General features: G+C 40.8%; 1 protein-coding gene across 1 annotated transcript; it reads left to right on the plus strand.

Annotated features, from left to right (window-relative positions):
- The first annotated feature begins 495 nt into the window (after positions 1 to 495).
- LOC133901661 (uncharacterized) lies at positions 496 to 9,137 on the plus strand. Its single transcript, XM_062343097.1, has 12 exons — positions 496 to 1,032; positions 1,777 to 1,906; positions 2,002 to 2,104; positions 2,761 to 2,884; positions 3,866 to 3,931; positions 4,175 to 4,213; positions 4,786 to 4,866; positions 5,017 to 5,064; positions 5,987 to 6,037; positions 6,139 to 6,207; positions 7,273 to 7,524; positions 8,281 to 9,137. The coding sequence occupies exons 1-12, from the start codon at positions 841 to 843 to the stop codon at positions 8,533 to 8,535; spliced, it is 1,410 nt and encodes a 469-aa protein (XP_062199081.1). The 5' UTR covers positions 496 to 840; the 3' UTR covers positions 8,536 to 9,137.
- Positions 9,138 to 13,690: the final 4,553 nt, after the last annotated feature.

Raw genomic sequence — 13,690 nt, forward strand, 5'->3', positions numbered from 1 at the left:
GTTTAACACTCTAGCGTGTGCTCTCCTCTATTGGGCTTTTAGACACATAATCTCCTATTGTTGTTTTTTGTTGCAATGTCATCAATAATATGTGAAATTTAGATTTTTGTCATTCTAAATAATAAGATTTACAGAATTGCCACTTCAAAAATTGGCTTGGTAGAATTATCACTCAAAACATTACATCTTTGATTTTCTTGCCATTATGTCAATTCATATGATGTATAATGGTAAGAAAACTAAATAAACAATATTTATAGTGGCAATTTTGTGAAGCCAACCTTTAGTCCAACAAATCTACGAAGTCCACTCTTTAGAGTGGCAAGTATCCAAATTTTTATCAATAATATAGGCCAAGCGGACAGAGTTATACATGCTTGTCAGGGAGACAATTAGGATCGAAAAGTATATTTTTTCCAAAAACCTCCTACAACTCTACGCATACGAATACACATACCGATACGCCCATACGAATACGTACACGTACGCAACTGCCGCATCGTGCCCTCCCTCCCCTCCCTCCCCGCGACGCCTCCCTCCTCCGTCCTCTTCTGCTTCCCCGCTTCCACCTCCTTTCAAACCCTAGAACCCAATTCCCCACCCAAAACCCCAACCCTAGCTCCCCTGCCTCCTCCCTCCTCCGTTCCCTGCGCCCCTCGCGGCTCCCGCGGCCGCGCTCAGTCCCGCCGCTCGGCCCTCGCGGACCTAGGGTTTGCCCGTGTGGTCGTGTCCCGAGCTGTTTTGGCTGGGTGGGCGGGCGGGCAGGTGTGGGTGGGTTCGGGTTTGCGAGGAGGTGCGGGGTGGAGATGAGATGAGGCAGCAGCGGTGCGGGTGGTGGCCATGAGTAGGCCCTCGTTCAGGCCGCGGCCGCTCGACATCCACAAGAAGCTCCCCATCCTCAAGTCCGTGCGGGAGTTCGAGGACGATGAGCAAGGGTTCGCGCTGGCCACCGCGGCGAGGGCTGGGGTGCTACTGCGGCACTCCGGCGTGGAGCTCACCGCGTCTGCTGCTAACAGCGCCGCTGAAGGCGAGGTAATTTGTTGCTCTGCTAGAGTTTGAGCTGCAGCTATGTGAAATGTTCGTACTTTGGAGGCTCGTAAAATTTGCCTCTAGGTTAGTTGTTGGGTTTGGCCTATGTGCTGTGGACTTCTGATCAGCGGAGGGAATCTGAATTTAGCTTTCTTCTGTGTGCTTGAATCACCAATTTCCACTAGCTTAGCTGCGCACCGTCATGTGTATGTAAAACAAGTATTTAGAGTAGTTGTCATTTTCTTGGTCCTTGCATAATGAGAAATGAAAACTTGGGGTTGGAATACTGGTTGCAATATCATGGAATTGTTCCAACCTTATTACACTGTCTGGCCTTTCATGTCTATGCATGTCAAAATAAGACTTTAGTCCCAGTTTCTAGCATGTAGTTGTTGGGTAGTGTGGCTATGAACATTAAAAATCTGACCAAACATACCTAATATTTCAAAATTGAGCTGAGAAAGAAGGTGTTTTCAGCGGCGTGTTGCAAGTTTTGTCCTGTGATAGCGTGTCATGTGCATTTCATTATGATCCCTTTATAATTGCATTTGATACAGCTAACCTTTAGTTATGCAGAGTCTCTTAAGAAACTTGTTTCCATTATACTTTCATCTACACGCAAGAGTTTCTTGATAAACCTGTTTGGCTCATGACCATGGTATTAAAGGGCGGATTTGGGATATGCACTGCTTGGTTTTTTGTGTACCACGTTTCAGATATTAAACAATATATTGCTCTGTTTTGCAGGGAAATCAAGCACCCAGTAAGAAAAATATTCAAGAAATACCAACACCGCAGTTCGATATTGTAGGCACCTATGAAAGGGACTATACTCGTACCTTTGCACAACCAACATGTTACATACGTGGAAGAGGAGGTTCCTTTCTTGTTACTTCTCTGGAATTTGCATTTTTTACATCTACAAATTTTCTGTTTGTGTGCTCTATTGCTGAGAGTGATTAATCTCTGCAGCTAGAGCTGATATTGGTGAATTTGTTGAGTATGACCTGGACAACGAAGATGAAGACTGGCTTGACGACTTCAACAACGAGAGGAAGAATCTAAACCCTGAAAAGTAAGAAACTTCTGCAGATCTTGATAAATTGGTGCACTAATTATGGTTGGCATTTTAGCTGCAGTTATAATATACAACATCTGGTATGGACTGGAACTCAAGAGTTAAGATTATCTTTTTTAGGAAATGAAGTTTGTCCTTTCCTAGACTACCATATATCATTGTCCTTCATTGTCCTTTCTCTAGAGAATCTCTGTTTCAGAATTTTGTCAATTGAGGAAAACTTGAGTGTATGTATTGCAATATTTTCACTCTCTATCCCTATTTTAATAATGTGAAAGATGTCAACTTATTGTAGCATGTCATTCAATAGGGTATGTGTGGCTGCTTCTCATGAATTTTTTTCCTTAGACTTAGGTACTTCCTTGGTCTATATGCACAGTGGTTATGGACAAATATTGTGAAATGGGGGGAATATTTTGTTGTGCTTCTGAAGAAGTTTGGTTGGGTAATTCCTTGTACTGTTTATCATGTTTTTACTGTCTTTAAACAATTTTGGTGGTGGTGATTTATTATTATTATTTTTTTTTTGGGGGGCGGGGGGGGGGGGGGGGCTACAATTTCATCTTCTTTGTCTGGTATCAGTTAGAACACAATGGCTTCTTAATGTCATTTCATGAATGTTTTGCCACGCTTTAAACAAGGTCCCATTACAGGTTGGAGGTCCTCCTGTTCAAGTTCGAAATTTTGGATCACAAAGCTCGTGAAAGGGCGGGAGCCATAACACCAACTTTCATAGGGCCAGTACCAGTCCTCTTGCAGCTTGATGCTGCTATGGAGGTAAAGCCACACGCTAAATGGGTTAAATGGAAGCTTTAACATGATGGATCTTATGATGTTAAGTGGATTATAGAATTGGCATATAGACCTATGTGCACGACATTTTGTAATGAAGAATTTACTTGCTATACCATTATGCTAAATGTATAGTACTTTGTCAATATACTCAAAACCTACCTTTTCTGGTACTATCATGACCAACTTTGAGATAATGCATTAGTAAGTTTTATTCTTTCTACAGCACAAATGCAAAGTAACTTGACCATCACATTTGGTCAGTTGAGTATCTAATTACTTGTCATTCTAGATTTGGCACATATTGAATGTTTTTGTTTGGTATCTGCAGTAACATTTACTTTGCAATGATGTATGGTGACCCAGCTTTCAACATGTGTCAAGAAAACAACTGTGCACGAAATTCACAGTTCCCCTGGCATTTCAGTGATGTATTTTTTGATGGCAGTTGCAATAATTCAGTATAGCATAGCTATCAAATGCTATGGAGCTTTAGATAAACATATCATTTTTTGTCCTCTCGTATGTGTCTATCTTTGTTGTCTTAGTGATAATGTTGGGGGGGGGGGGGGAGGATATGTGAATGTGAAGAATAGCTAAGGTTGTAAGAAATGTCTACTTGTGAATTTCTAAATAATAACTGACCAATTCTTATTCATGTTATGCTGGTCTACGTGTTATTCTATGAGTATATTGATCAATATTGACTTGTGGTTTGATGAAATCTGCTATTTTACAGATCCATTCATAGATATTAGTTTGTAACGATTTCAAGAGATTAATATTAAGTGTCAATAAGATTACTCAGTGCAAGCGAGTAAAAAAGAATATGTGCATTTTTTTCTTTTGACAGATTTAAAGATTTGATTTTCCTTTGTTTTTCCCCCTCAAAATTCTCGGGTAGGATTCCCTTTTCCCGTGTTTTTCCCAGTCTGAACGTATACTGACCGAGCGCTTTCTTTGTAGGCTTTGCAGTACTTATCTGTTCGGTATGCCATTTTCCAAGCTGTATATAACTATTGGAAAGAAAAGGTATTCTTTACTGTTAAATTGTTCACATGTTCTTATTTCAGGACAACCGATAAACTATATATATATATATATATATATATATTAATTTTTGTATCATGTATCACTGTCATTGCCTCTTATCTCTTGTTTCCTTTATTTGTTTTGCATGTCGAAAAACCTTTGTATCCTAACTCTTCGCCTTCTAAATCAGAAATTTGCTTTATATTTCTTAATTTTATATTTGCTGATTTGTTCCTTTATCAGAGGGAACGGTGGCAAAAGCCTATTCTACGGCGTTTGCAGGTTAGTAGATTTGCTTTGGTATCTTAGTGATGTTTCTCAACTTATGGTGAAATTCTTTGGGTGTTGATGGGTGTTCTTTTGTTTATGAATGATGTTTCTAGTGTCCTATGCAAATTATCCCAGATTCTAGATGTGAAACATGGTTCCTTTTTTTTTTTGTTTCCAGTGAAGTATAATGTACCACAAGAAAGTTTTTTTTATTGTATACATGCGAAGCGAAATTTCTGTCATACCATAAACAAATGCTACATTTTATTGTGACTCTCTGGTTTGTTTTAGCTTACATTTGCATGCACAACATTGTTGAAGCCATTGAGTTTTGCCTGTGTATTTTGGTTGTTCGGGTTTGGCTGGATTTGCCCAAAGCGCTCTAAAGACTAATTTAATAAGTGTGTTATTGGACTTATAAGCTATGAGGTTAATAAGCTGGCATATAAGTAAAAAATAATAGGCTGGTATGGCCCCTAGCTATGATAAGTCCAGAAGGAACTGCTATACTGTTATAGTATGTTTCTGGCTTCTTTGTTGCATTAGTCTTGATTCATGACTAATCTGCTGTTGTTTGTTTGAAGCCTCCTCCACCAGTGAATGATACAAACCCATACAATGTATTCAGACCAAGAGAAAAGGCTCATCGTCTTCATACAAGAAGGGTGGGTGACTTGAGACCAGTGACCTAACTTCTGGTTTCAGCTAATACTAGAGAAGCTCACTTTTCCTTTTTGGATTCCACGCCCGCAATCATGCTTTTCTTTTTCCTTTAAACATAAATTGTGTTTTTCTGTGTTTGCTGCCTTTTCCAGATGCAAAGACGGGAAAACAATATACAATCATTTGAAAAACTCCGCCTGGTAAGAAACAGCTATTTTCTTATGGTGGTTATTACATTAGTGAATCATATTAATATTGCATTTTTATATCTTTGTCTAAAGGCTTTTCTGGCATTTCATTCTGTTTTACTTATTGCTGTTTCCTTCATGTACATCGAACTGGATATACATTGTCCAAATTATGATTTTAAGATAAATAACTCTTTTTTTTAAAAAAATGAAAACTTTAACGATCCACTAATCATTATTTTTCGTGACGAGGTTTTGCATATACTGTACATGTCAAAGAAAGTGATAATCCTGCTATTTAACTATGCAGAAAATGTAAGTTGAATGTTTTATACTTAATCATAAACCATTCTGATGTCTCGTTATCCAGTTGAAACTCTAAATTTATTAAATCATCACCTGATTACCTCAGTGAATTTTACCCATTCTTCATTTCATTAATATTTTTTAGCTCCCCCCCCCCCTATTTTGATGCTATATGGAGTGTTTTCTGTTCATTTTTTAACGGAACTTGCATGAAGATGTTCAAGGGAAAAGAACACAAAATCCATGGTTTTCATAACAATTTACAGTTATTGCTAACAATATTGTGTTTGTGCTATGTGATTTCATGAGAATTTCTATTCTTTTACTCGAAGTAATTGATTCTTTTACTCGAAGTAATTGGTTAATGCTGTTTAGTTTAATAGCTGTGCCACTGCCCGGAAGAAGTCCCTTTTCGCTAGCTGATTTACATTTCATGGTATCTTTATTTTTATGACACACAGTGACAAAGTCGAGCAATTCATGCCTATACATTCTTTGCTAAAATATGAACCATCATTCCCTTGGTCATATCCAGTGATATCTATGCTATAGCTTACAAGTCCTTGAATTGTGCTTGTGCTTTTGTGCTTTTTATTGCTTATGATGCTAGCTTGAAAAATTGTATTAGGTGCGGCGCAACTTGGATCAAGCAAAAGCACTAATGGATGCTTTGATTAAGGTTAGTTCATGCATGAACTGATCTTTGAGTATTTCTTTAGCGGTACTAATTATTGAACAACACATTTGTAACTGTGAACTGAAATAACATACTCTTTACAGAGGGAGGAAACAAAGCGGGAGGCCATGGAATGCCAGGTCAACCTTCAGCGCATTCAGATGAAATATAAGGTATAAACTGTTACACATTTTACAGTTTTCACAGTCTACAAGTCCTCACTTTTTTTTATATAACCACCCATAGAATACAATTTTTCCTACAATATGGTCAACTAGAAAGATCTTATCCCTTGCTATGTAATCTCATGATGCTGTGTTTGAGAACAAAAACTTTTGATGCTTTACTGCCTGCCCTGGTCTAGCATGCCCTACAGGGTGGCACACAGTATGGGGGGACAGCAGCATCTGCATTAGGCGCATTAGACACTCATAATTGGTTACTTAGTTGCAGTCAGTTACCTATTATGTTTGCAATCCCAGGACCTCACCCTTCCACAAGCCACTGTTAAGTTCGCAATCCTGGGACCCCTCCCAAATGCCACTGCCACCTGTTACGTTGGCAATCCCAGTAACGTGACGTTTACTAGCAGTAATTTTTGAATGAAACAGCATTACAACTCCACATGCCAAAGTAGTATTGCAATTAATAGCCTTCGGTGATATGATGTGGTGATCTTATGTTTCCTTAGTATAAGATGTTAAGCAGGTTGGTTCAACCTTAGATGGTTCTTATTCTGTCCTGATTCTGCACTTCATCAGGACCCAAGACAACTGTTTCTTAACAAGAGAAAAATTATGGTTGTTTCCTTTTCTTTGATAGGAAATAGAACACAAAAACCAAAATGATGTAGGCATACAGCATGAACAACTCCAAGATATGGTTGTGTGTGCAGTTAAGTGAGGTCATTTTCAAGACTGCTGGTACTTGGTTCCATGAAAGGATGTTAGACTACTTTCACTTGTTTCTACACTTACATAGTATAATTTTGCATATGTGGGAGCATAAAGTGTTTTAGTAAATTCAGTAATATTTTGACCTTAAATTATGAACTTATGGTCCACTCAGCTTGACTAAGGATTTATCATCGACTGATAGTATGGTCCATTCCGTTTTTATATTCTAGTTATGGCTCACCTCTTTTTTTTATGCCCTAGTCTATTAGCTTTCAAACTCTGGATACATTTGATTCTCGTTGCCTCCTAATTTACTAAGAGTTCCATTTTTTCTGGGTTCAGCATGAGGCTCAGCTTGTTGAGGATGGGATTACCTTGTCTGGCTTCCAGCAAGCATCAAGCAGATATGGATCAAGTGATGATGATTATGCAGATTCTGATGACACCACAACTGAACAGCCATATATACGGCCTGCTGTTTTCCATCCTCGGTTCCGTGATAACAAGCTATCTGTGATCCCTCCGCTTCGTATAAAGCGTGAACAACGGGAACTGAAAAGGAGACCTCAGCAGAATGGTTGGGTATTTAAAAGGGTATGCTATCTCTCAATCTCCCCCTCACTCTGTTTCATCAGACACCAATTTTACAAAAGTATATTTTAACCAGCTGTTTACTGCTAGCCTCAGTGGTTCCAACCAGCCGAATTTAGAGGTGGTATTAAGTGTTACTTCCTCCGGTCCAAAATAAGTGTCGTTTTGGGTTGTGTGTAGTCAGCTGTTTCAAACTTTGGCTATAAATTATTTTTTATGTATTGAGTTTGGATACTTGAAAATGACACGGGTAGATTTATCTCGAAAAATACTTTCATAATAATATACTTAATATACTTTTGGTATGTTTATCAATATATTCCAACAAAAAGTAGTAGTCAAAGTTGTATTTTGGGGACCGTGTCAATGTCCAAGACGACACTTATTTCGGACTAGAGGGATTATTTGAATGGTATTTAGAAGCTAATGCTATTATATGGTTCAAGAAAAATATAGAGCATGAGAATGGGAAAGTATAAATAAAAAACACTCGATTGGAGTCCAGTGAGAAACTGGCCAGTAACTGGCGGGGCATAGGGTTCCTGGTGGATGCTGGGTTGTTTTTTTTGGAAGTTCCATCTATTGTTACCCTGTAGGACAATGGGCGGGAGTGCAGCATTATCTTGTAGTCACTTTCTGGTGTTTTATGTTGAGTTCTCAATGGAAACTCAGTCACTTACATGGTACAGATCTATAGAAAAGACACTGATTGCTGTAGTTCTGTCTGTCAAGTCTATTTATCACTTTCATCAAATACAGGATCCCGAGGAGCCAGAATTCTTATTCACAAGACCACTTGATCCAGAGAAGTTGGTCGCAGCTGGTATCAAGCCGCCACCGGCTCCACCCATTGAGAATGGTGCCACCATGCCACCGTTTCAGTGTCGAGGTAGGATTGGACGAGGTGGTCGCATCATATTTGATCGATTGAACCCTCTTCTGCGAACACCAATCGGCCAGGAAACCTCCTATTATGTGCCATACGGTCACAGGCCCCCCTCACCAGAAGCTTGAAGCCTTCTGCATTTAGTGCTTATGACACTGACACAGCTACCGAACTGTGAAGCCTCCGAGCAATTGTTTTCCCGTAGGCGCCAAATTGGCCCTTGGACTACACACTATTTGCGACTTCCTGAGTTGTGAGCTCAGTGGACCTGATGGAAAGGCAAAAAGCTCCTGGATAAGCAGCAGCCTCAATGGAAGCTGGGAACGTTTGGGCTATCGTGGGGCTAGCAGTTCTTATCGGATGTGGCTTGGTCATCTTTTCACAGCTGTTGTAAAATTATTGCAGTGTAGGTGAAAGAGTAGAGCATTTTTGTCTAATCTTGGCTTGTAGGGTCAGTATCTAATACCATGCTCTCTCATTGGTTATTCATTTGGAGGAGAGGAAATCCTTCTCATTGCTAAGCCAAGCTTTTTGTATAATGTTTCGACACGTTTGCATGTATTCAACTAATGTGCACGTGTGTATATATTCAACTAATCTGCATTTAGTGCATGAGCATGTCATGGCAAATGTCAGTAGTCAGTAGGTTAGGCAGAAAATGGAAATGGAAGGGGCGCAACAATGCTACATAATCTGTTGTTCACTTGTTCAAATGCTGGTACTCAATTTATTTTTGGTAACCGTGTACAGATTTGGGTTTTTGTTGTGTAACAAGTCAACAAATAGCTTGTCACTCTGTCAGGGTTGAAGCATACTGTGATTCCGTGTGATAACTCTGTTGTAGTGGATGATTGCATTGCAGAATACTGCAAGAATTTATCAGTTGGTGTATCAGCTGTGGTCGGGTATTTGCAACAGGACAACAAACATGTTCCAAGTAGTTGATCCAGTTTCAGTGTTAGTCTTGCTGGACATGTGCTTGTGTTGCCGACAAGACGAGCTGTTCTTCATACCGCAGCTTTTTCACTGGGTTATTTGTGAGGCGCCACTTCCGGAAATATTCATGGGCATAGACAGATCTGTGATGCAGCAAACAGTCATATTTCATGCAGCGTGTAATTGATGTTACTGCTCCAGGTTTCACCAAGAAGAAAAGGTACATACGTAGGAGATTCACTGGAAGTGCCTGGGCATTCATACCTGATCAGTTGTCTTCGTGCTGATCAATTGCGCAACTGTTGGCCAGTCCTGATCAAATCTACAATTACGCTAAAGAAACTTGGTTAGAAGTGTTGCATGTGGAATGATCAATTATACAATTTTTTGTCCTCTAGAGTGATCTTCCAGTCAGAAGGTTCAAACTGTTGAGATTGTAGCAGCATGCCTCGCTCATGTTTCAGCAGAACTTTATACCTTCCCCAGGGCAATCTTGAAGTTGACCCGTTCCCTGATGCTCCAGCATTCCTGAGGAGGCCAAGTAGTGGCACACAAACAGTATTACCGGGATACGGATACGGATACGGATGCAGGTGTCAGAGTCTGACTCGAGTGCGGGTGTTTGATTCAGTAAATTCTAGAAAATAGGATTTAGAGATTTGTCTAATATATATAATTTTTTAAATTTTTTATAAATATAGAAAATAGAGATTCAAGTTTATAGCTACAAAACAAAACAGCTAGTGAGCTTCACAACAACTACATCCATCACAAGATGAGGGGAGGGGAGAGGAGGGGGGGGGGGGGGAGAAAAGAAAAAATAAATAGGATGGCTTCCATGTGCTGGGCTACGGATACGGATGGGCTTGCAAGTAGTGGCACACAAACAATATTATCGGGATACAGATACAGATGCGGGTGTCAGAGTCTGACTCGAGTGCGGGTGTTAGATTAAGCAAACTCTAGAAAATAGGATTTAGAGATTCGTCTAATATATATAATTTTTAATTTTTTTTTATAAATATAGAAAATAGAAATTCAAGTTTACAGCTACAAAACAAAGCAGCTAGTGAGCTTCACAACAACTACATCCATCACAAGATGAGGGGAGGGGAAAGAAAAGAAAAAATAAATAGGATGGGCTTCCATGTGTTGGGCTGTTAGCCCATTCAGCCCACCTAAAGATCTAAAGTAACTTACCCTAACCTTTGAAGTTTTTTATTTTAGCCCCTTTTAAATTAATATTTTAAAAATAACATGTGAGACACTAAATTTTTAGAAACTAGCATCCTTTTTATCATGCCAAATTACATAGCGTGACTAACTATTTGATCACGCTAATGCATGTGGCGTGGCCAAGATGGTCACCCTGGCATCCCGTCCTGTCGCCTTGCCACGTGGCCTCTTTTGTCACGTCAAAATACATGGAGTGACTCACGCCTTGGTCATGCCACATGTATTGGGGTGATCATGTGGTGAGTCATGCCTGTATTTTGGTTTGACAAAATAGGCTATTTTTAAAAAGTTTAGTGTCTCACGTGGTTTTTTAAAATATTAGTTTAAAAAGGCTAAAATAAAAAATTCCCCTGACCCCCTCGGTCCATACGCACGCACACATCCGTTCTTTCTTTCCTCTTGCCATTCTCTCACTCCCCTTCCCCAATACAGCTTCATCGCCACCATAGATCGCTTGCTATCAGCCACCATCTCACATGACCGACTAGCAACATCGGTAGCCCATGCTTACCTCCTCTGTCTAATACCCTCGTATTTTGTGCTCTTCTCCGATGCCAACCACCTCCCCAGGCTCTCTCTCCCTCATTTCCTGAGGATGATAGGCACGTGGATCCAGCCATGTCGGTTCATCTTTGTGCTCCTGGCCACGACGACACATCTCCACGAACCAGCTAAGTAGCAGCACCTCCATTCTCTAGTCATCCCCTTGGATTCACCGAAGAAGAGTCTAATGCGTGTCACACTGCATCTGGTGCGGGTCGACACCGGGATACATATCGATGTGGTAAAAAAAATTCAGATTCGCGTGTCCCGGTAACACTGCACTTCTGGTGGCAATGAGCCATGTTTCGCATTGCTGCCCTTTCTTCTTGCACTCAGGATATGCTATCTCCATCTTAAGAGCCTGAATCTTAGTGCATGCATGCATGTACAGGCTGCTGCAGAAATCAGAAGTTTATGAGTTGATCATGCAAAATATAAGATGCCCAAGCAGAGTGCAAAGAAGCATGAGTTAATGTCTTAAAAGATAGCTGCATTTTGCACGCTGCAATCATGGTTATGGGCTTAGAAGAAGATGGGTGTAAAATCCATTCTAGGGCTAGGAAACCGAGGAATAGCTCATAGTCATATGTATCCTGTGATACCTGAATTCTGTGTTTTATTTGCCAAGCAGTTCTTATGAGAAAAATATCCCTTTCATCAACTCATAGCTTAATTTTTACCAATTACCTCCAATGTCTCGCCGCTCTGACAGCACCACAGTCTACCTCCCACTACGGATGGGCATCATGTGAAACCACTAACCTTGCACCTTTTTTGTCAGTCACCGTCGCAAAAGACAAATCTGACGAGCATGACATGGCATTCAAAGCATGCACCATTTTTTCTGATTGAAACAAGCGACTAGAAAAACATAGTTTGATTATCAATATATAGCTAAGTAGATAGACAAGGCCCTAGTTATTAGGACCGGACTTGAATTTTGATTGTAGAAACTAGAACCATAGCCTCCGTCAGTCTTGTTTGGCTAAAAAAACTGCCCGTGCAATTGACCTGCTATAAATCGCTCAAACCGCTCGGTTTCAAGGAAAAATTGGTTGAAAACTGGTCTACTGAGCCGTTATCAGTCGAGCCTTGAGCGTGGGCATGGTGTGACATGTAGAGGGAGTGAATCTGGACGCTATGGAATTGAACAAAAATTGAGATATATGAGAGTCGAATCCAAAAATCTATATTTAACTTAACCACTTTGAGCCACTGGTTGGACCTAAAACTAGAAACCAAGAGCTCTATCGGTACAATATCCGATCGGGTTTAGTCCTAATAACAATGTTGAACGGCTTCCTCTGGGCTTAAACCTTTAAACCTTTCTTCTTGCGTTACAAACCGACGCCCTAAACCTCCTGCACCAAAAGACACAAACATCCCTGTACTACTCCACCATGCTCCCATTAGGTACCATGGGCATCACAACAATTGTCCATTAAATCCTACTAACCTACTTTCCTCTCCCCAACCGCTCTCGCTCCCCTTGGAATGCCGTAGCTCCCTTCCAGACGCTTCCATTTTCCTCTCTCTCCTCTATTGCTCCTCTACTTTGGTTCCACCGGCGTAGGGATGGTGGCCTCGCGCCTCCTCGTGCACGTCCCCAGGTAGTGCATAGCCGCGGGGCGGCGCTTGGTGGTGGCGCGAAGCAAACGCTTCCATTCTTCCTCTATCTCCTCTTCTGCTCCTCCGCTTCGGTTCCGCCGGCGTAGGGATGGTGGCCTCACGCCTCCTCGCACGTGTCCCCAAGTAGTGCATAGCCGCGGGGCGGTGCCGCCACCGTGGAGCCGTTCATAGGTTCCTACTCTTCGATCAAGGTGAGATTTCTGGACCTAATGTTGGGGGTTTGTTTGGTGAATCGAGGGTCCATTGGTGATTGGTGGTAGGTTGTTCTGGGGTTTAAGTTTTTGGCGGTTGTTTGTCAGACCCCAAGTATTCAGAGCTTGTGGCATTTTTGAAAACAACTAAAGTTCAGTTTTGTAGGCAAAGAAGTAAATCGACAGCAGTTGTACCGGTTCGCCGATTTTAGTCAGGCGCAGGTCCAAGACAATGTGACGCATTGATCGATCATTTGACGACTCTTGTTGTAATTTACTTTACCGCATCTGTAATAAGGTTTAACTCAATTTACCATGTGATTAACTATTTAAACCCTATGTTAGCTTAATCATGCTTATGCACTAATGTAATCCAGACTTGGCAGTTTATAAGCCAGCTCCCGTAATGGAAAGGAATCAAGAATGTTCCAGAACATATTCTTAGCGTATTCGTAGTTTAGGTTTAGCTATCTGATTTTTCCCCAATTCTATGTGCTTTTCTGGTGTGTGGATTTGGGTGAAATTGTCCTGAATTTCTCGTTGTGTGGATTTGAATACTTGGGATCTCACAACAGGTATCAGAGTTGAGCCTTCCTCGGCATCAATTCGAGCAGGAATTTGGTGGTGAGAGAGGGTTGAACGATGACTGTTCATGCATAAAATTCTGAGAACTCACACATAATTCTTCTGCGGTGGTGATGGCGGGAGGCGGGATTTAGGTTTGGGTTGCACAGATGATCTGTGTGTA

The sequence above is a fragment of the Phragmites australis genome, chromosome 20, assembly GCF_958298935.1.
Source record: "Phragmites australis chromosome 20, lpPhrAust1.1, whole genome shotgun sequence".
NCBI classification, from domain to species: Eukaryota; Viridiplantae; Streptophyta; class Magnoliopsida; order Poales; family Poaceae; genus Phragmites; species Phragmites australis.

Excerpts from the sequence above, each read along its gene's own strand:
- LOC133901661 (XM_062343097.1), top strand. The coding sequence starts at position 841 with ATGAGTAGGCCCTCGTTCAGGCCGCGGCCGCTCGACATCCACAAGAAG. Across the intron at positions 1,907-2,001 it reads TTACATACGTGGAAGAGGAG|CTAGAGCTGATATTGGTGAA; the intron begins GTTCCTTTCTTG and ends TAATCTCTGCAG. Across the intron at positions 7,525-8,280 it reads ATGGTTGGGTATTTAAAAGG|GATCCCGAGGAGCCAGAATT; the intron begins GTATGCTATCTC and ends CATCAAATACAG.